Genomic DNA, 20336 nt, shown 5'->3' with positions numbered 1-20336 from the left:
TCGAGGGCCACCTCCATCGTCTTTCGGCTATTCTTGGCGTCTTCCGACGAGCTGGCCTTCAGTTGAACTCCAAGAAGTGTATGTAGCTTTGGTCGCCGGGAACTCAAGATCCTCGGAGATTTGGTCAACACCCATGGCATCCAGCCGGACCCCGACAAACTTCGCGCTGTAAGTGGTTTTCCTATACCGAAATCTAGCAGCGACGTGCGTAGCTTCCTCGGACTTTGCTCATACTTCCGGCGATTTGTACCAAACTTCGCGGAAATCGCCCGTCCACTCACGCAGCTTCTGAAAAAAGAGGTCTCCTTTTCCTGGGGCCACGAACACTCGGCCGCCTTCGCCGCTCTTATTGCTCACCTCACCCGTCCGCCTGTGTTGGCTCACTTCAATCCATCAGCACCCACAGAAGTACGCACCGACGCAAGTGGTGATGGCATTGGTGCCGTTCTCGCACAACGTCAGCTCGGCTCCCCTCGCGTCATCGCCTATGCCAGCCGACTCCTCTCTAAGGCCGAACAGAATTATTGCATCACTGAACGTGAGTGCTTAGCCCTAGTCTGGGCCATTACGAAGTTCCGCCCTTACTTGTATGGGCGGCCATTCACAGTAGTCACTGACCACCACGCCTTGTTTTGGCTTTCTACACTCAAAGACCCTACTGGCCGCCTTGGACGTTGGGCCTTGCGCCTTCAGGAGTACAATTTTTCAGTAGTTTATAAGTCTGGCCAGTTGCATCGAGACGCCGATTGCCTGTCCCGTCATCCAGTCGACCCGCCAAGCCAACCTGAATGTGACAATGACGATTTCGTGCTCTCTATTTCTGACTTTTCCAACATTTACCGTGAGCAACGCCAGGACCCTCAGCTTCGCGAAATTATCAATCGCCTCTGCGCCGATCGCCATGACCCTGCCCTTCGTTTGTTTGTGCTCCGCGACGGCACCTTATACCGGCACAATATGCGACCTGATGGCCCTGACCTTCTACTAGTCGTCCCTCAGCACCTACGCAAAGCCGTCCTTGAACAGCTTCACGACGTTCCGACAGCGGGTCATCTAGGCGTCTCTCCCACATACGACAGTGTGCGCCGTCGGTTCTTTTGGCCAGGCCTCTACCGCGCAGTCCGCCGATACGTGGCTGCTTGTGACCGCTGTCAACGCCGGCAAAAGCCATTAGTTTTACCAGCTGGACTTCTGCAGCCGATCGACATCCCCATACACCCATTTTCTCGCGTGGGTCTGGACCTTCCAGGGCCTTTTCCGCTCTCCGCATCGGGGAACAAATGGATTGCGGTGGCCACTGATTACACCACACGCTACGCGGTCACACGAGCAATACCAACCAGTTGTGCAACCGATGTCGCTGCTTTCCTCCTCAACGACGTTATACTCGTCCATGGAGCTCCCCGCCAACTGCTCACCGACCGTGGCCGTTGCTTTCTTGCGCGTATAGTCGACGAGATCCTACGGTTGTGCAACGTTCGTCATTCTTTCACGACTACCTACCATCCACAGACGAACGGGCTTACCGAACGCCTTAACCGGACATTGACTGATATGCTGTCTATGTACGTGTCTGATGACCACCGCGACTGGGACATCACGCTGCCATTTGTGACATTTGCATACAATTCGTCGCGTCACAACACTTCCGGCTACTCCCCCTTCTATCTTCTATACGGCCGTTACCCTCTGCTTTCATTCGACAGCCTGCTCCCTCCAGTCGCCACGGCCAGCTCATATGGCTCGGGCTCGGAGACAGAGTGGGCTCGGAGACAGCACGGCGATGCGGACTACTTATGCCAACCGTTTCTTCATTGTGCAGATTTTCGCATTCCTGGCATCTTCTGGATACGCCGCCTTCAACAAAAACACCGTCCTGTTCGCGCCTTATCACGAGCCTTGGATTCCAGTGGAAACGTGCCACAGCACAGAGCAAGACAGTCTAATCTACAGCGCTGCGGCTTTAAAGATCCCGCCAACTACCTTCACATCATCGACTACAGTGACGTCATCCCTGCCCGACGATATAAACCAAGCGTCGCCACAGGGACCCTTCAGTGGGCTCGGAGACAGCACGGCGATGCGGACTACTTATGCCAACCGTTTCTTCATTATGCAGATTTTCGCATTCCTGGCATCTTCTGGATACGCCGCCTTCAACAAAAACACCGTCCTGTTCGCGCCTTATCACGAGCCTTGGATTCCAGTGGAAACGTGCCACAGCACAGAGCAAGACAGTCTAATCTACAGCGCTGCGGCTTTAAAGATCCCGCCAACTACCTTCACATCATCGACTACAGTGACGTCATCCCTGCCCGACGATATAAACCAAGCGTCGCCACAGGGACCCTTCAGTGGGCTCGGAGACAGCACGGCGATGCGGACTACTTATGCCAACCGTTTCTTCATTGTGCAGATTTTCGCATTCCTGGCATCTTCTGGATACGCCGCCTTCAACAAAAACACCGTCCTGTTCGCGCCTTATCACGAGCCTTGGATTCCAGTGGAAACGTGCCACAGCACAGAGCAAGACAGTCTAATCTACAGCGCTGCGGCTTTAAAGATCCCGCCAACTACCTTCACATCATCGACTACAGTGACGTCATCCCTGCCCGACGATATAAACCAAGCGTCGCCACAGGGACCCTTCAGTGGGCTCGGAGACAGCACGGCGATGCGGACTACTTATGCCAACCGTTTCTTCATTGTGCAGGTCAGTTGCTATCCGTCTCTCTATAGCAAGAAAACCGGAGATCGTTGCCTTTTGCTGTTTCCGAGCCCAGAAGTGCTTATTTCTGTGATATCTGAGTGTGCTGATGTCGTGAAAGTGTTATTACTAATTGCTGGTGATGTTGAACTAAATCCTGGCCCTGGCCCTGGTACGAGGGCTAATACACAAAGCATGGATCTAGAAGAAATATCAAAGCTGCTTCGCGACGTACACTCAAGAACTGTCGCGGTGCAAAACAGCCAAGAGCTACTTCAAGCTTCAGTTACTGAAATTAGCAATAAGCAAGATAGCTTAGGTCAAAAACTGACAGAAGTTGTCGACCGGCTAACATGCCTGGAAGAAAAGGTGTCTGTTATCGACACTCTGCAAACTGATATGCTGGCGACACAAGAAAATATTGAAACCCTCCAGCAGGAATGTGCTAACTTACACGCACGCCTAGATGACGCCGAAGATAGATCCAGGCGCAATAATCTAATCTTTTATAACATACCTGAAGTGCCCCAAGAAAGCCCATCGGACGCTGAACAAAAGTTAATTTCAGTACTCTCCGAATTACCAGCCTTTTCTTCTTTAAGCTCCGATGACATTGAGCGTGCACATCGGCTCGGACGTGCCGGAGAGAATTCTTGCAGGCCCATTATCGCCAAGTTTGTTCATTCCAAGACTAAGGATCTAATTCTGTCCAATCGAGACACGATAAAAAAGAACAAGGTTTCTGTCGGCGAAGACTTCTGTCCCTCAACTAGGCTAGCTAGAAAAACGCTTTTACAATTTGCCAAGACTCGCAGCACGTCATACCAGTTGAAGTATAAAAGGCTCCACATGAACGGGAAGTGCTACACCTACAACCCTACCACGAAAACCGTCATTGAATCTCATCTAAACAAGGCTGTGACCACCCAGAAACCTGTCACTGACCTTGCGCTATCCTCTAGCCCTTCTCCCAGTGGCGTCATCCAACCTTCTAGTTTATCACCTTAGCGGTCACAGAGGGGTCGTGGACCTTTTAATGAGCTTTCTGTTGTGTATACTAATATTCGAAGTGTCCTGAAAAACCGTGAACAGTTAAGTTCATTTATTGATTCTTGTGCAGCCCACGTAGTAGTACTAACAGAAACATGGCTCTCAAGCAAAATACGCGACCATGAAATTTTAGAATGTAACAAACGCTACAACTTTTACCGTAATGATAGAAATTGCAGGCCAGGTGGCGGAGTACTAATTGCCGTAGACCATAACATATCCTCATGCGCAATACATGTGACAAGCAATCTAGAAATAACGTGGGTTTTATTAAACATAAAAGGCAGGAAGATCACAGTCGGTGTATGTTATCGTCCACCACCCAGAGACCTCGAATTCATTAACAACCTGCACGATGTCATTAATCTAATCTGTGTTCGATATCCTGGTTCTCCTATTTTTCTTTTGGGTGATTTTAATTACCCTAATATCTCCTGGGGCGTGGATGGCCCCAGTAGTCTTCCTACTGATTCAGAATCTAAATCTTTTATTAACTTGTGCTCAACGTTCCATTTTTCTCAAATCGTCACACTGCCTACAAGATGCACTAGTCATTCTGAAAACACTCTTGACCTTATCTTAACTACATGCCCTGAATCAATTTCAAACCTCAGCATTCTTCCAGGACTTAGCGACCACTCACTCCTTGAATTTACGCTCGGATTCCCTGCCCCCCGAGCAGGAAAAAAAATGAAGATTGTTAGGAATTACAGCCGAGGAAATTACGACGAAATTAATCGTGCATTATCTTCTTTTTGTGGCGAATTTTTGAGAAATTTTGAACGTCGCAGCCTACAATTAAACTGGGACTTGTACAAAACCAAAACAGCCGAGCTCATCAACAAGCACATCCCCATACGAGTAATTAAGTGCACCAAATCACCATGGTATAATAAAGCTCTCGGAAGACTAGCCAATAAAAAGAAGCGTTTATACCGCCTAGCTAAAACCTCAAAACTATCAGAGCGATGGCAAGCTTATCGCACCGCGAATGCTAGTTACAGTCGCGCTTTACGGGAATCCAAACGCTATTTCTTTCAACACACCCTCCCCAATCTGCTACGTTCAAATCCTCGACAGTTCTGGCGAACAGTAAAAGGCCCTGAAAGCGATAGGATGATTATTAACTCCAGTGATGGTCTACCGTTAACAGATGAACAATGTGCCTCTACATTCAACGATTTTTTTGCAGCATCGTTCTCTAGTCATGCAGACGTCCCTAAACCTCTGTTCGACATACCTCCGCTATCGCCAATGCCTCCCATCACAGTTAATCCAGCTGGTGTCGAAAAGATTATTGATTGCCTGAAGCTCTCTTCTGCTTCTGGTCCTGATGGTATCACGTCAAAATTCCTTAAAAACACCAAATTTTATTCATCTATCATCTTAACAAAACTTTTCGACCAATCTTTATCCACCGGCTTGGTTCCTGATGATTGGGCGGTAGGGAAGGTGGTTCCCACACATAAAAATGGTGACAAGCATGATGTTAAAAACTATCGCCCCATATCTTTGACATGTGTTCCATGCAAAATTCTTGAGCATATCATATCATCCCAAATCGCTACCCATCTTGATTCTCAATCTTTTTTTCATAGTTCCCAACATGGCTTCAGAAAATATTATTCATGTGAAACGCAGCTGGCATCTTTCACTCACTTTCTTCACAGCGTCCTCGACCACGGCGGTGTTGTCAACTGCATATTTTTAGACTTTTCTAAGGCTTTTGACAAGGTATCACACACTCTACTCCTCTTTAAATTACACCAACTTAACCTGGATCCCAACGTTTTTGCATGGTTGAGAAGTTTTCTTACTAATCGCTCCCAATACGTAACGATTAACGAAATCGACTCCAATTATGTCCCCGTTGATTCAGGCGTGCCACAAGGCTCCGTTCTTGCTCCCTTGCTCTTTCTAATTTACATAAATGACTTACCCACCAAAATTCAATCTCGCGCTGGCCTTTTCGCAGATGACTGTGTAATTTATCGTGAAATAACCAATCCTAATGACGAAAAGATTCTGCAATCAGACCTTAACGCAGTAACTGCATGGTGTCAGGATTGGTTAATGACTCTTAACTCTAACAAGTGTAACTTAATGCATGTATCTCGAATTAACTCTAATGTTTCTTCTTATATTCTTCAGGATTCCCCGCTTGAACAGGTAACATCTTACAAATACTTGGGCGTCTTATTTTCATCCAAATTATCATGGGAACAGCACATCAACTATATAACTAGCAACGCTAACAGATCTCTAGGCTATCTGAAACGTAATTTTGCGAACATTTCTTCATCTCTTAAATTACAATTTTATAAAACACTTATCCGTCCAAAGCTTGAGTATGCTGCTTCTGTATGGGATCCCGGCCTTGATCATCTGGTAACAACCATCGAAGCTCTTCAGAACCGGTCTGCTCGCTACATTCTCAGTAATTATCATCGTACTGCCAGCACAACTAACATGAAAAACACATTACACCTACCTCCACTCTCCTTGAGACGTCAGATACAGCGACTTTGTTTGCTCCATAAAATATACTACCACGACACACTTCACAATCTTTTACTCCACCGGCCCTCTTATGTGTCACATCGCGTGGACCATCGTCATAAAATTGGATCTTTCGCATGCCACACGAATACCTTTCATAATTCATTTCTCCCGCGCTCAATAACAGAGTGGAACCACCTTCCCGAAGATCTTGTGTCTATTACTGATGTTACATTGTTCAAAAATGCCTTAAAAGCTCATTTTGGTGTTCCTGATTAATCGTTACGCACTGTTTATTTATTTTTTACCCCCGTATTACTACTTGTATTGTGTTCTACAGTTATATTTTGGTGTTCCTTACTTGTAGTACTTGTATTGAATTCTTGGATGTTTATTGTTACCTTCTGGTGTTCCTTACTATTTTTGCACTGTTTTTGACACCCCTATATATATGTGTATATATATGTATATATATATATATATATATATATATATATATGTGCCTGTGCTTTTATCTTAATTATGTTGAGTATTCCACTCCCCTCTGTAACGCCCGACCCGGGCCCTGAGGGTATTCGAAATAAAATAAATAAATAAATAAATAAATATGCCCGTGACGCCATAGCCCGAGCTGACGTTGCCCGCGTTGTTGCTCGCAACCGACTCACCGCCTCCCAGCACTCCCACAAACGTCGCTATGATTCCTGTCATCGCAACACCGAGTATTCTTGCGGCTCTCTCGTGCTGCTTTGGACCCCAGCTCGCCGCGTTGGCCTCTCGGAAAAACTTTTGCCACGTTATACAGGCCCCTACCGTATTTTACGACAAGTGACTCCAGTGACATACAAAATTGTGCCCTTGCATCTCGCACGCCATACCTCCACACCTCGCACTGAGACGGTCCATGTTGCACGCCTCAAGCCGTACTAAACGGACCCTGGTTTGGACGCTAGTACGCACCGGGGCGGTGCTTTTCAGCCGGCGGGGTAGTGTTACATTAGGCGGTGCATGCATAAGGAAGGAAGAAGAAGAAGCTCTTGAGTTTTTGTGAAGAAGACGACGGTCGAGCAGTGTCGGCTGGTGCCTGCAGTAAACGCCTGTGGTTTTAAATCCTGTTTTCCGTGTCCGCTCTCTGCAATCCCAAGCGGAACTACCCCGTAACAATATTTTGTATAGAATTTTTTGTACTGCTGTCAGCGTTACCTGCCGACGGCTCCCAGGCCTCGTCAAGCTGTTGCTACAGATATTGCCTGGGAGACCATCAACGTTGTGAAATGTTGAAGATAAAGGTGAGTTGAATTGAATTTTCGCAAAGCAAGTGTAGTACTTAAAATACTATCCATTTTGCATGAACAGAGTTCGTTGGAAGAGTTGAACCCAGGCATACCTAAAATGAACGGTCATATAAGAATCTACAGAGCAGTTCAGCATCAAAGTACGAGCTGATGGGCGAGTTGGTTGTACATGATATGATTGAAACAGCGCAAGGCCGAAGGCCAAAGAAGAGAGCGGAAGAAAGGAGGAAATGGACAACACAGCGCTGAACTAGCAACTGACATTTATTTGGCACGCTGCGCGTATATCCAGAAGAAGGGCATTTGCATAGGTTCCTGCATTGCTCCAATTTTGAGTGATTTCTTTTTAGCAATGATTGACAGAGAGCTAAGTAACCGCTTAAATGGCACAGCTGTTGCGGCAGTTTGTCGCTTTGTGGATGACTATCTTGTTTTGCTGACCTGTGACCGCGAAGTTTTTAGTAGGGAAGTGTCCAAAGTTTGTGGTGTATTTTCCGTTGTTCTTTCCCCTTTGGACGTAACTCATGAAGTTCTTGTAGAGGACATAATTAGATTTCTAGACTTGAGCCTGAAGTTTTAACCTTGCAGTGTGCGCTGGTCCTTCGAGCCTAGGGCTAATAAACCGTTGCTACCTTACAGTTCCGCGGACTCGAAGCTTGTTAAAAGAGGAATTGTCATGTCAAGCTTCAGGAGTGCATTTACAAAATCCTGTCTACATCTAACCGAACGCAGCTTTAGTAACCAGGTAGAGAGGCTTACTGCTAGTGGCTATCCGCTTCACGTGCTTTCTTCTGTGGCCGAAGTTTTGTTGAAGAAACTGAAATGCTCCGTCAGTTCTGAACGTCAAACAAGTAAGCGAGTAGCAGCCATTCCCTATACCCACAAGATATCACATAATTTGAAAAGTGTTGGTAAAAGAGTCGGCGTGGATGCTGTTTTTTCGCGCCCGTTAAGTTATCAAGCTTGTGTACGCGTGTCAACAACCCAGGGAAAACTTCCCCCGATTGCCCCAAAAACCATGAATGCAAATTTGTGAAGTGTCAAAAAAATGTCGTGTATTCCATTCCTCTCACTTGTAATAGGTTTTATATTGGCCAGACTGGACAGTGCTTAAATGATAGGCTCAGGCAGCACCGAAACCATGTAGATAACAAAGAGTCTCGTAACCTTAGCATGCATTGCCGTGAGTGTGATTGCACCCCACAGTTTAATTTTTGCCGAGTTGTTGCTAGGAACAAAGACCAGCTGTGCCGGGAAATTATCGAGGCTTCGAATATCAAGAAGTATGGTGATACATGTGTAAGTGCTGCATCAGTGTCTTTATCGCAAAAAGAACTTCGCTTCCTGAATCGCAAATCTTAGTTTGTGTTTGCTTGCAGGGATCCTGGTGCATGAATAGCTCTATGCGTTGTTTTCTATTTTGGTGCCTGAATGTATTTATACGCGCAGCGTGCCAAATAAAAATCAGTTCAGCATCTTACCGCGGATACTAGGGTCTGCTAGGTATCCTGGGTCTCATATGATCTCGAACTCCATGTAGAGTCGTATGCTTTTTCCAGATCAAAAAGAAACCAAGGAGTGTTCTCTGTGTATAAATGCTTCACTGACTATTTTAGGGCGGACAAGATGATGAGCTGATGAGCAGGCCTTCTCAAAAACAACACTGGTGGTGGTCAAAATGTACACAAGATTCCAGATAATCAGTATTATGTTCAGAACGCTTTAGAAAGATTTAGCGTGGTAGTTGCTAAGGGCTATGGGCCTGTATTGCCAGGGCAGGTTGCTTTTTTACAGCTTTCAAGAATGGTAGAATCACTGCTTTTTTTTTGCAAGCCTCAGGTAACATTCCTAATATGGATATTTTGCTGTTTCGAAAGTGCTTCTGCAGAGCGTTCAAAGAAGTTTGCAGTTCATGACGTATTTCGTGGGGGCACGCAGCGGTCTGTTTGCCGGCCTAAAGCGCTGTATTTTTTGGAGGGTAATCAAACTATTGAAAGATTCGTTAGTGCTGCCACATGCTGGAAGCTCTTTTTCTTTTCAGCTGTTTTTTTTTTGTAGTTTAAAAATCTCTGTCTGTAGTGTTAGGAACTATAAACAGTAGCGAAATGCTTCCCTACCATGTCTGCCATTTCCTCTGTATTTTGTTGTGTACCAGGAGTTGTCAGAAGAAGGGCTGTGAAAGGAGAGTACCTGCTATTTAATTTATCAGCCTGCTTCAGCTCGTTTTCAATTACTGAGCTCTTTATGGACGACCCACAACTTTGGCCGAAAGTTTTTTTTTTCGACATTTCGACTCATACACCACGCCTTAGCTCTCGCCTTTTTAAAATTTAACAGATTCTCATATGTTGGGTACCTACGAAAGACACCCCGTGCTTTATTTTGTCTTTTTTTGCCTCATTAAATTCTTATGTGCACTACACTGAAGTTTTGTCGTGCAACTCCTCATGACTGCGGTTTAGCTAAACGTGCAGCACCAAGGATACAAGCCTTATTTTATTCATTCCGTTCATGAACAATAGCATTTTCTAAATATATCTTATGTACACTGGCTATAAAGTGCCCAGTAAGTTAAATGAAGCTCTAAGCGGCGTTCTTCTGTTGAGATGACTGCAGGTGAGGGTGATTAGCTGATAAAAACTGGCAGGTCATGACTTCCATGGGGTTTGACTAAAACATCCCGTTTAAAATCGCTGAACACCAATGGCAAATTAAAAACCAAATCTAAACAACTCATTTTTCCCTCTAGTTTGGCAGCATACGCGGGTTTACCAGAGTTCATTAAACTACGCTGGATAAAACTCTCTATACTTTGACCTCTGGTATCTCTTTGATGACTTCGCCAAAAAGAGGAACGTGCACTCAAGTCATTAACTACAAATAAGACTCTGGCAGTTGCTCCAAAAGGTTCTGTAAATCATTGTGAGTTACTTTCAGGTGTGGCTCTAGGTTAACGAAGCATGCTGTAATACTTTTTATATGCAACCAAAGCGGTCGCTATGGGCACTAATGTAGCTTTAAGCTTCTCGTCATGAGTTCCGACTCCACTTTGTACTAAAATGGCGAAGCCGCCCAAGAGGCTGCTCGCCTGCTCTCGATCGCGGAGGAAAACATTGTATTTCTTAAGCAAATATTTATGCTGGATACCTAGGCTGATTTTTGTGTGCAAACGGCGACAGGAGGCAGTGAAGCAAAGATTTCTTCCGTGTCGCGTAACTTTCTCAAAAGTCCCCTGCAGCTGCAGTGTACTATGAACGCCATATTATTTATATGTGTAAAGGAGGAAAATAGATTAGATATTTGTTCCCGTACTCACAGCCTTGCTTTCTTTTACTCATCCACGGAGCCCCGGCGTCCGTCCGGCGTGGACGGCACAGAGCTGCCGCGGTTCGTGTCCATCACCTCTTCAGAGGAATGAATGAATGAATGAATGAATGAATGAATGAATGAATGAATGAATGAATGAATGAATGAATGAATGAATGAATGAATGAATGAATGAATGAATGAATGAATGAATGAATGAATGAATGAAAAATTTTATTGTATAAGGGTTTATTCTCGCAGCGTAGGTGGAGCCCTCAGTCCAGGGCCCCAGCGGCCTTTGCAGTCTTGCGAGCCCTGTCGATCAGCTTGAGCTGCTCTTCAGGCTTCGAGCTGGACAGCGCAGCCTCCCACTGCTCCGGTGTTGGTGTGTTGTTTATCAGCGCTGGCTGCATTTTCTGACAGGCCCATGTAACGTGGTAAAGCGTTGGGTGTTCACCGCATAGCGGGAATTTGTTGTCATATGTAAAAGAAAATATGTGGAAGGATAGATTTTATTGAGTAAACTCAGATTGGGGTAGGTATTAGTTTGCAGTTGTCTCCAGGCAACCGACTGCTCTCTACTAAGGTCTTTGTGGGGAGGAGGGTAGGTCCTCCGGAGGGCTCGTTGGTGTTCTAAAATGGCTCCATACCGTCTAGTGACTGCGTCCAGTTCCCCTTCGGTGCACGCCTCCCGGTTGGCGTATGCTCGGGCATTGGCGTTCGCACATTAGTTCCCTTTGACAGCCTCATGGCCTGGTGTCCACGTGATGAAGCATCTCGTAAAAGTGATTGTCCTCGCCTTGAGTATGTGAATGGCTGCAGTGGATATGCGTCCACTGCTGTATCTTCTGCACGCCTCTTGCGAGTCTGTAATGATGTGTGCATTGGGCTCGTCACTCTGCTGGGTTTATGGCGGGTGCAATTGCTGCTTCCTCAGCATCGAGGATGTTGTTGGTTTTTATCGAAGCACAGTTGATTTCCCTGAGCTGGTGATCCACCACGCTGGCTACCGAGCCGTATCGGTGTCTGTATGTTGTTGCGTCAACGTATAATACGTCTTTTCCCCGGCGAAGCTTCTTTCGTGGAATTCAGATCTTGCCTTTCTTCTCGCCTTATGTATATCTGGATGCATGTTTTTCGGAATCGGACTGATCTCAATGATCCTCCTGATTTCATTTGGTACGCTCGCTGTGCTGTTGATTTCTTTCAAAGTGTACCTCATGTCCAGCAACCGCAGCGTGTTTCGGCCTGTTGCGGACAGCATCAGTCTTGTTTTCTGCGCGAGAAGGTGGGCCTCGATATGTTCTTGTACTGTGTTGTTTATGCCCAGTTTAAGGAATTTCTCCGGTAGTCCGAGAGCGCATTTGTATGCTTTTCTAAGAATTGCCTCTAACTACTCCTTTTCTTGCTCGAGCGGTGTTTGGTAGGGGACGCCGTATAAGATCCTACTGACCACGAGGGCCTACATGTGTCTTCCTCCTTCATACCTCTTCTTCTGTTGGAAATTCTTGCAATCATCATGGTGATCTGTGCTATGGTATTTGCTAGCTGTCTGATCGTGTGATCAATACGACGATTGCTTTGGATCCACATGCCGAGGATCCTAACTTTCGATACCTCCGGAACCTTCGTTTCCCCTATGTAGATATGTATGGAGTTTTGCAGATCATACCCTTGTCTGTAGACTCTGAGCACCTCGGATTTTTCAGGGGAGCGTGCGAGTCCACAGTGTCGGGCGTATGCGTTGACCGTGTCTGCTGCTGGCTGAAGAAGCTCTCGTTTTTCTCCTAAGGATCCCCTTGTCACCCAGATTGTGATATCATCTGCGTAGATGGCATGCCTGATTCCTTCAATTTCTTCGAGCGCCCTTGCTGAACCGCCAGCAGTGGGCTCGGCAGCACAACTGCAATGCGGTCGTCTTACACCGGCAATCTTCTCACCTTTCAGGTGCTTTTTCTGGCCCTATCGCCAGCACCGAGCGATACCGGCGGTTTCGGTGTTGCTGCTTCTGCGCCATGGACTGATCGGTGCGCTGCCCGTGCGGAAGTTCCTGCCTCGTCATGCAGTCCGTCATTCGAACCATCCAGCGGACAGAGTTCCTTGCACCGCTGCCCCGTGGCGCTCTTGGACACACCGACGCCGAGCTTGTCGCCATCCGCCTGTCACAACCCGGCCTCCGCATCGAGAGCGACATCACCCAGACCCTTTAAAAACGCCCCCCATTCCATCGCACCCTTCAGTGGGCTCGGCAGCACAACTGCAATGCGGTCGTCTTACACCGGCAATCTTCTCACCTTTCAGGTGCTTTTTCTGGCCCTATCGCCAGCACCGAGCGATACCGGCGGTTTCGGTGTTGCTGCTTCTGCGCCATGGACTGATCGGTGCGCTGCCCGTGCGGAAGTTCCTGCCTCGTCATGCAGTCCGTCATTCGAACCATCCAGCGGACAGAGTTCCTTGCACCGCTGCCCCGTGGCGCTCTTGGACACACCGACGCCGAGCTTGTCGCCATCCGCCTGTCACAACCCGGCCTCCGCATCGAGAGCGACATCACCCAGACCCTTTAAAAACGCCCCCCATTCCATCTCACCCTTCAGTGGGCTCGGCAGCACAACTGCAATGCGGTCGTCTTACACCGGCAATCTTCTCACCTTTCAGGTAATTAACCAGCATTCTCTGTACGCACGGCGTACGCGCTATTCTGCTTTGTTAGTGCTGCCGAGCCCCTGTTGTTGCATTGATATTGTTCGCGACTGTGCACATGTATTGTTCGAATTGCTAGCACTAGCTGGCGACGTAGAACTGAATCCCGGCCCTAACACGCGTACATCCTCAACTGAAGCGTCTGATGACATAATGGCGGCACTCAATCAAATCCGAGAAGGGCAAACCTCTATACTAAACGAAATGAAATCGATGAAAACTAAACTCTCACGGAACGATGAAGTACTTGACGAAATCAGGCAGAGGCTATCCAATATTGAAAGCGAGTTTTCTTCAATACCAGCACTAAAATCTCAAGTCGAAAACATCCAGGCGCTCGTTGAGGAGAACGCGCATGAAATATCATCCATAACAAGCAGGCTTGACGATCAGGAGGACAGGGCACGTCGTTCTAACCTTTTGTTCTTTGGACTAACCGATGAAGAACAAGAAACGTGGTCGGAGTCTGAGGACTCAGTCGTAAATTTCTGTAGTACTAAACTGAACATTGAAATTACACCTACGGACATCGAACGGGCGCACCGGCTGGGAAAATTTGATTCTAACAAAACTAGGCCTATTGTAGTAAACTTCGCACGCTTCAAGACTAAAGAACAGATACTTTCAAACGCGAACAAGCTGAAGAACACGGACTACCGCATAAGCCAGGACTACTCACTGAAAACCCGTACCGCACGGAAACATCTCGTCGAATATGGAAAGGCACAACCGAAAACATTTAAGCTGCGTCATAACAAACTCATTATCAACAACAAAGCGTACATATTTAACCATACTATGCAGAAAGTCGTCCCAATAACCCCGTAGCTAGACCGCAACACCAGCACGACTCATAATACGAATGCCGTATCATTTCTGTACACTAACATCAGAAGTTTACTACCCAAGCTTGACACACTTCGTAGCCTAATCGGCACGACGGAAAGCAAGCTTATCATATTAACCGAAACATGGTTAAACTCAACCATCCACGACACAGAAATTCTTTCATTTCTTCCCGAATTCAATATCTTCCGGCGTGATCGCGAAAATAGGCGCGGCGGTGGTGTACTCATAGCTACCCACCACTCCCTCCACTGCACTCTAATTAACATCACTTCTTCTTTAGAAGCCGTGTTTGTAATATGCAACATCTCATACCCACCCATTATTATCGGAACCTTCTATCGAGCCCCAGACGCAGATCCCTCGTTTTCTGAACACTTCTACAACGCCGTTCACTTTTTAACATCGTCATACCGCCAAGCCTCCATTTTCCTGTTTGGTGATTTTAACTTTCCTGCTATCACATGGTCTGACGTCACATTAACAACAGCTAAAAATAACGCCGAAAGCGATTTCGTCAATGCATGCCTTACATTCGGGTTATCCCAGCTTGTTTCCATCCCTACTAGAGAAGATAACCATTCCGCGAACATACTAGACTTAGTGCTCACTTCCCACCCCGACAACATATCTTCCCTTACGTATCTACGTGGCATTAGTGATCACAAAATAATACAAGCCTCGATCTACTGCCAGCTACCTCATACCAAAAAAGCTAAGAAGAAACTAACACTTTATCATAAAGGGGATTACGCAAAATTAAATGATAAGTTATCTGAGTTTAGCACGTCGTATCTAGCAGATTTCACCACTCGTTCCATTGAAACCAACTGGTCGCTTTTCAAGCACAAAATGCACGAACTCATCGATGCACATGTTCCTACTATAACCGTAACCGAAAGATCAATGTCCCCCTGGTTCAACACTACATTAAAGCGCCTAAGCAACAAAAAGAAAAGACAATATCGAACAGCTAAACGCTTAAACACCCCTTCCGCTTGGGAAAAATACTACACCACTGACAAAACGCTTCAATCACTGATCACTAGAACTAAGCGCGCCTTCTATTCAAATACATTGCCTAATATGCTACTCACAAATCCTAGACAATTCTGGAAAATTCTTAACCCAACCCAATCCAATCCCTTATCTCTTCTCGACGAACACAACAATCCTATTCCTGATCCGGCAATGCCTCAAGCTCTAAATTCCGTATTTTCATCCGTATTTACTAATGAGCCTGATGATAACCTCCCAGATTTCCCGCAGTACAATCACCCAGTCATGCCTGCCGTTACCTTTGACGCTATTGGCATCGAGAATTTAATAGACAACCTTAAGGTCTCATCCTCAGCCGGTGTCGACGGGATCAACTCCAAACTACTCAAGAACACAAAAAATATTACAAGCCTAATACTCTCGTACATATTTCAGCAATCATTATCATCTGGAGTGGTGCCACAGGACTGGAAGGTAGGCAAGGTGATTCCAGTACCAAAAAAAGGTTTGCCATCTTCATGCAAGAGCTATCGTCCCATATCCCTCACAAGCATTTGTTCGAAGTTAATGGAACATGTAATTTACTCTCACATCGTCAATTTCCTTATATCAGTAAATTTCTTTCATCCTTGTCAGCACGGTTTCCGAAAAGGTATGTCATGTGACACTCAACTAGCTCTCTTCATTAATGACGTTAGTACTAACATAGACCTTAACATACCAGTGGATGCATTATTTTTGGATTTTGAGAAAGCTTTCGACAAAGTTCCCCATAGACGGCTTTTTCTTAAACTTTCACGACTGAACCTTAACCCTCTCATTCTTGATTGGATACGAAGCTTCCTCACTAACCGTCAACAGTTCGTACATGCTAATGGACACTCCTCCCCCTTGCACCCCGTTGTTTCTGGTGTGCCACAAGGCACAGTACTCGGCCCTTTGCTTTTCTTAATCTACATTAATGACTTGCCTACTGGTATCACTTCTAACATGCGATTGTTTGCAGATGACTGCGTAATCTACCGGCCTATCACTAACACCAGCGATCCCGAAATATTGCAAGCAGACCTGGACTACATCGAATCTTGGTGCAACAAATGGCTCATGTCTTTAAACACTAATAAAACATCGTTAATTACATTTCATCGCAGGCAGTCCTTTGTTTCACCAAATTACTATATCTCTGGCTCTGTAATTTCCGCTGTTGAATCTTATAAATACCTTGGTGTCACCATTTCTAATTCCCTGAACTGGGCTTCCCACATTTCTAACATTACTAAAGACGCCAACCGCGTGCTCGGTTTTCTACGTCGTAACCTGCGTCTAGCACCTCCTTCTATAAAACAGCTTACCTACATAACACTCGTCCGTCCCAAATTGGAGTACGCATGTGCAGTTTGGGACCCTCATCAGACAAATCTTTCTCTCGCCCTCGAATCCATTCAAAATCGTGCAGCAAGATTCATTCATTCGAACTACTCCTATCATTCAAGTGTCACTAATATGAAGTTGCAATCTAATCTTCCATCCCTCGATTCGCGACGTAAAATAGCCAGACTATGCCTTTTTCACAAGTTTTACCACTCATCACTTGGAAGCTGTGTCATCGTCCCTGCACATCGAGCCTCTCACCGCCTTAACCACGGCAAAGCAGTCTACCCGCCATCAGCACATACCACTGCGCATCTGAACGCTTTTTTCGTTCAGACAGCAAAGGACTGGAATCACCTTCCTGCCGAAGCAGTTCGCCACATCTATCCAGACCGCTTCAAGTCATTCATCGAAAGAATAACATAACGCCTGTAATAAGCCCACCCCTCATGTAATACCCCAACTGGGGCATTTGAGGTATAATAAATAAATAAATTGTGTAGCGGCCTTTATTGGCAAGAGATGACTGGTTGTTAAGGCCGGTTAGAGCGGGCAAGGGCAGGCCCGGTCCCAGAACGGTTGATGCTTTTGCCGCGCGTCTGCTCTGCTGCTTCAGCTGCCGATCGTCTTCTTCTCGCCTCGCGCCGCGCATCGGTTCTGTTGCTCCGACTGCTAAGCGTCTTCCTCTTTACATTTACCCCCGGGGGAAAAAGAGCCATCCTGGCGGTTTAGGGAGTCAACAGAACGCAGGGGTCGTAATACGGCTCCAAACGCGAAGCGTGAAAGGTCTCGCGCCTACGTCGTCGGAAATCGGGTGATGGCTTCACGGGCTCAACGATGTAAGTGACGGGAGAAGTGCGCTCAAGGACACGGTAGGGTCCGTGGTAGTTTGGCAGCAACTTGGTAGAGAGACCTAGTGCCCTCCACAGAAACGGTGATCAGATTGGCCGGAGAAAGTCGAGATCTTGAGCTTGGCGACGAGCACGCAGTTCTTGCCTCCGGAACTGCGGGCACTAGTTTTCCGAAGGGGAAGAGGGACGACGGCGCATCGGGGAAACCGAGCGACGACGCGGAGATAGAGAACGGCGGCGAATAGAGGGGCTGTGATCGGAGGAACCCATGGTCTCAGAAGGCGAAGTGCGGTGAAAAGGCTGGGAAGGGGCGTAGGCGTAACCTCGAGGGTCGGTATCCGCAGCAGGGGACAAAACTTGGCGGCGGCAGTGACGCATCACGTGGCCAGGAATGCCGCAGGCATAACAAATGGCCAGGTTGTCCGGTGTCCGCCATGGACGGAAACGTTGCGGTGGTGGCCGGGCAGGACGAAATGGGGTCGACTGCGGTGGATGTTGGTACGAAATGAACGTGTCTGGCCGGGGACGCCTGACTGCTTCGGCGCAGGTAAGTGGCGCAGCGGCGGGATGCTGGGAGGAAACCGGTGGCAGGGCCTCGGACACTTGCTCCCGGATCACGTGCTTAAGTGTGGGAGTCAGGGTAGATGGACCCGAAATAGTAGGAAGAAGCGAAAGCTGCCGCGCAACCTCCTCACGGACAAACTGCTTGATCTGGAGCAGTAGCGAGCTGTCCTCTGTCGTCATGCTGAGGCTAGTTACTGTGTCTGTCTGTGCAGAGGGCTGCCGAGTGAAAACGCGCTGTCGGCGGAGCTCGTCGTAGTTTTGGCAGTGGTCGAATATATCGGTGACAGATGAGACGTTTTTGCCCACAAGCATATTGAAAGCGTCGTCTTCGATTCCTTTCAGGACGTGTTTAACTTTATCGGCCTCCGCCATGGACGCATTGACGCGCTTGCAGAGATTGACATCTTCCATGTACCTTGTGTATTATTCACCACTCTGCTGTGCGCGAACGCGAAGACGCTGCTCGGCGCGAAGTTTGCGTACTGCCGGACGGCCTAAGAGGTCGGTGAAGCTGGTTTTAAATTGGGTCCAGGTGGTGAAGTCTGATTCGTGGTTTTGGAACCAAAGGTGGGCGACGCCGGTTAGGTAGAAGATGGCGTTCGTGAGTTTTATAGTGTCGTCCCAACGGTTATGAGCGCTCACCCTGTCGTAAGAGGACAACCAATCCTCCACGTCGTGATCGTCGGTGCCGCTAAAGACGGCAGGGTCGCGCTGGCGGACCGCACCATGGCAAGCAACGGGTGCCGGCGAGGAGCTGGCTGTCTGGTTGGCGTTGGCAGGCATGGGGGTAGTGATGGTACGGTTACGTAGCTCCAGGACGGAATCCCGCAGCCTCCACCAAGATGTAGCGGCCTTTATTGGCAAGAGATGACTGGTTGTTAAGGCCGGTTAGAGTGGGCAAGGGCAGGTCCGGTCCCAGAACAGTTGATGCTTTTGCCGCGCGTCTGTTGTTGTTGTGGTTGTTCACCTCATAGAATGGCACATACCCACAGAGGGGGATCGGCCAAGAAGAGGGGTGCATAGAGAGTTTTTGAGATTTTTTGTTTGTTTGTTTCTTTGGTTTTGTTTTCTGGGGAAAAATAAATCTGCTGCTTCAGCTGCCGATCGTCGTCTTCTCGCCTCGCGCCGCGCATCGGTTCTGTTGCTCCGACTGCTAAGCGTCTTCCTATTTACAATTGCAATATTAAAAAGCATAGGTGATAGCACAGAGCCTTGCGGTGTTCCTTTTTCGGGGGTGTTGAAGGTGTCAGTCCTAATGCCTCCTATTGCAATGGTAGCGGTTCGGTTAGTCAGAAAGGCTTTCACATAGTTGAATATTCTCTGCCCACAACCTAGTTTGCTGAGCCCCTCCAGCACAGCCCTGTGACTGACGTTGTCGAAGGCCGCTTTAAGATCGAGAGCGAGCAAGATGTTTTCTCCATATTTTGGGACGGTAGTAAGCACCACCTCCTTGATCTGCAGTAGAACGTCTTGTGTTGATAGGTATTTCGAAATTCAAACATAGTGTGCGGCATGACTTCGTTGTCCTCAAGGTGGGTCTGCAACCTGTGATGCACAACTCACTCGTACACTTTTCCCAAGACCCAAGGAAATGGGTCTAAGATTTTCCAGATTTGGAGTCTTTCCGGACTTCGGAATCATTACTATTTCCGCATGTCGCCAGTCGTCCGGGAGGGTCCCGTGTTCTCAGTGTTTATTGGCGAATTCCGTGAATCTTTTGACTGAATTGTGATCCAGATTCCTTATCATGGCATTGGTAATGTCATCCTTCCCTGGTGTTGTGTTCTTTGTGGCGGACATCACAGCGTGTCTGACTTATCCTATGGTAAGGGGTTCGTCCAGAGCGGGATTCGCTTCGCCCGTGTATGCCAAGCCGCTGTCGGCGTGTGTTGCATTGCCGATATAACGCTGCTTGATGTTCTGTAGCATTTCCTTGTCAGTGCCTTGGAACTGGTGCGCGATCTTTTGGGTCGTCTTACGAGTTTCGGATTTTGTCGTGGTTGAGTCTAAGAGAGCCCTTAGCAAGGCCCATGTCTTGGCCCAACCTAGAGTCCACTGAAATTCGTTGTTCTTTTGGTTCCAGTCGCGCCTCGAGAGCTCCGTCGCATATTCTTCGGCTTGTCTGGTGACCTCAGCGATCTTACGCTT

The 20336-nt window shown here is 47.4% G+C and overlaps 1 protein-coding gene across 1 annotated transcript in view; it reads right to left on the bottom strand.

The window, feature by feature from the left end:
* Nucleotides 1–13273, bottom strand: part of LOC149367641 (uncharacterized) — a 203387-nt gene extending 190114 nt beyond the window's left edge. The window contains exon 1 of the mRNA XM_089575214.1: nt 13152–13273. Coding sequence (XP_089431340.1) covers nt 13152–13273 — 122 coding nt within the window. The remainder of the gene's footprint in view (nt 1–13151) is intronic.
* Between the last annotated feature and the right edge of the window lie 7063 nt (nt 13274–20336).

This window comes from Amblyomma mixtum, chromosome 1, assembly GCF_055824585.1.
Source record: "Amblyomma mixtum isolate Tamu chromosome 1, ASM5582458v1, whole genome shotgun sequence".
Taxonomy (NCBI): Eukaryota; Metazoa; Arthropoda; class Arachnida; order Ixodida; family Ixodidae; genus Amblyomma; species Amblyomma mixtum.
The sequence above is the reverse complement of the archived record's forward strand: the minus strand, read 5'-3'. Positions and strand labels throughout refer to the sequence as shown.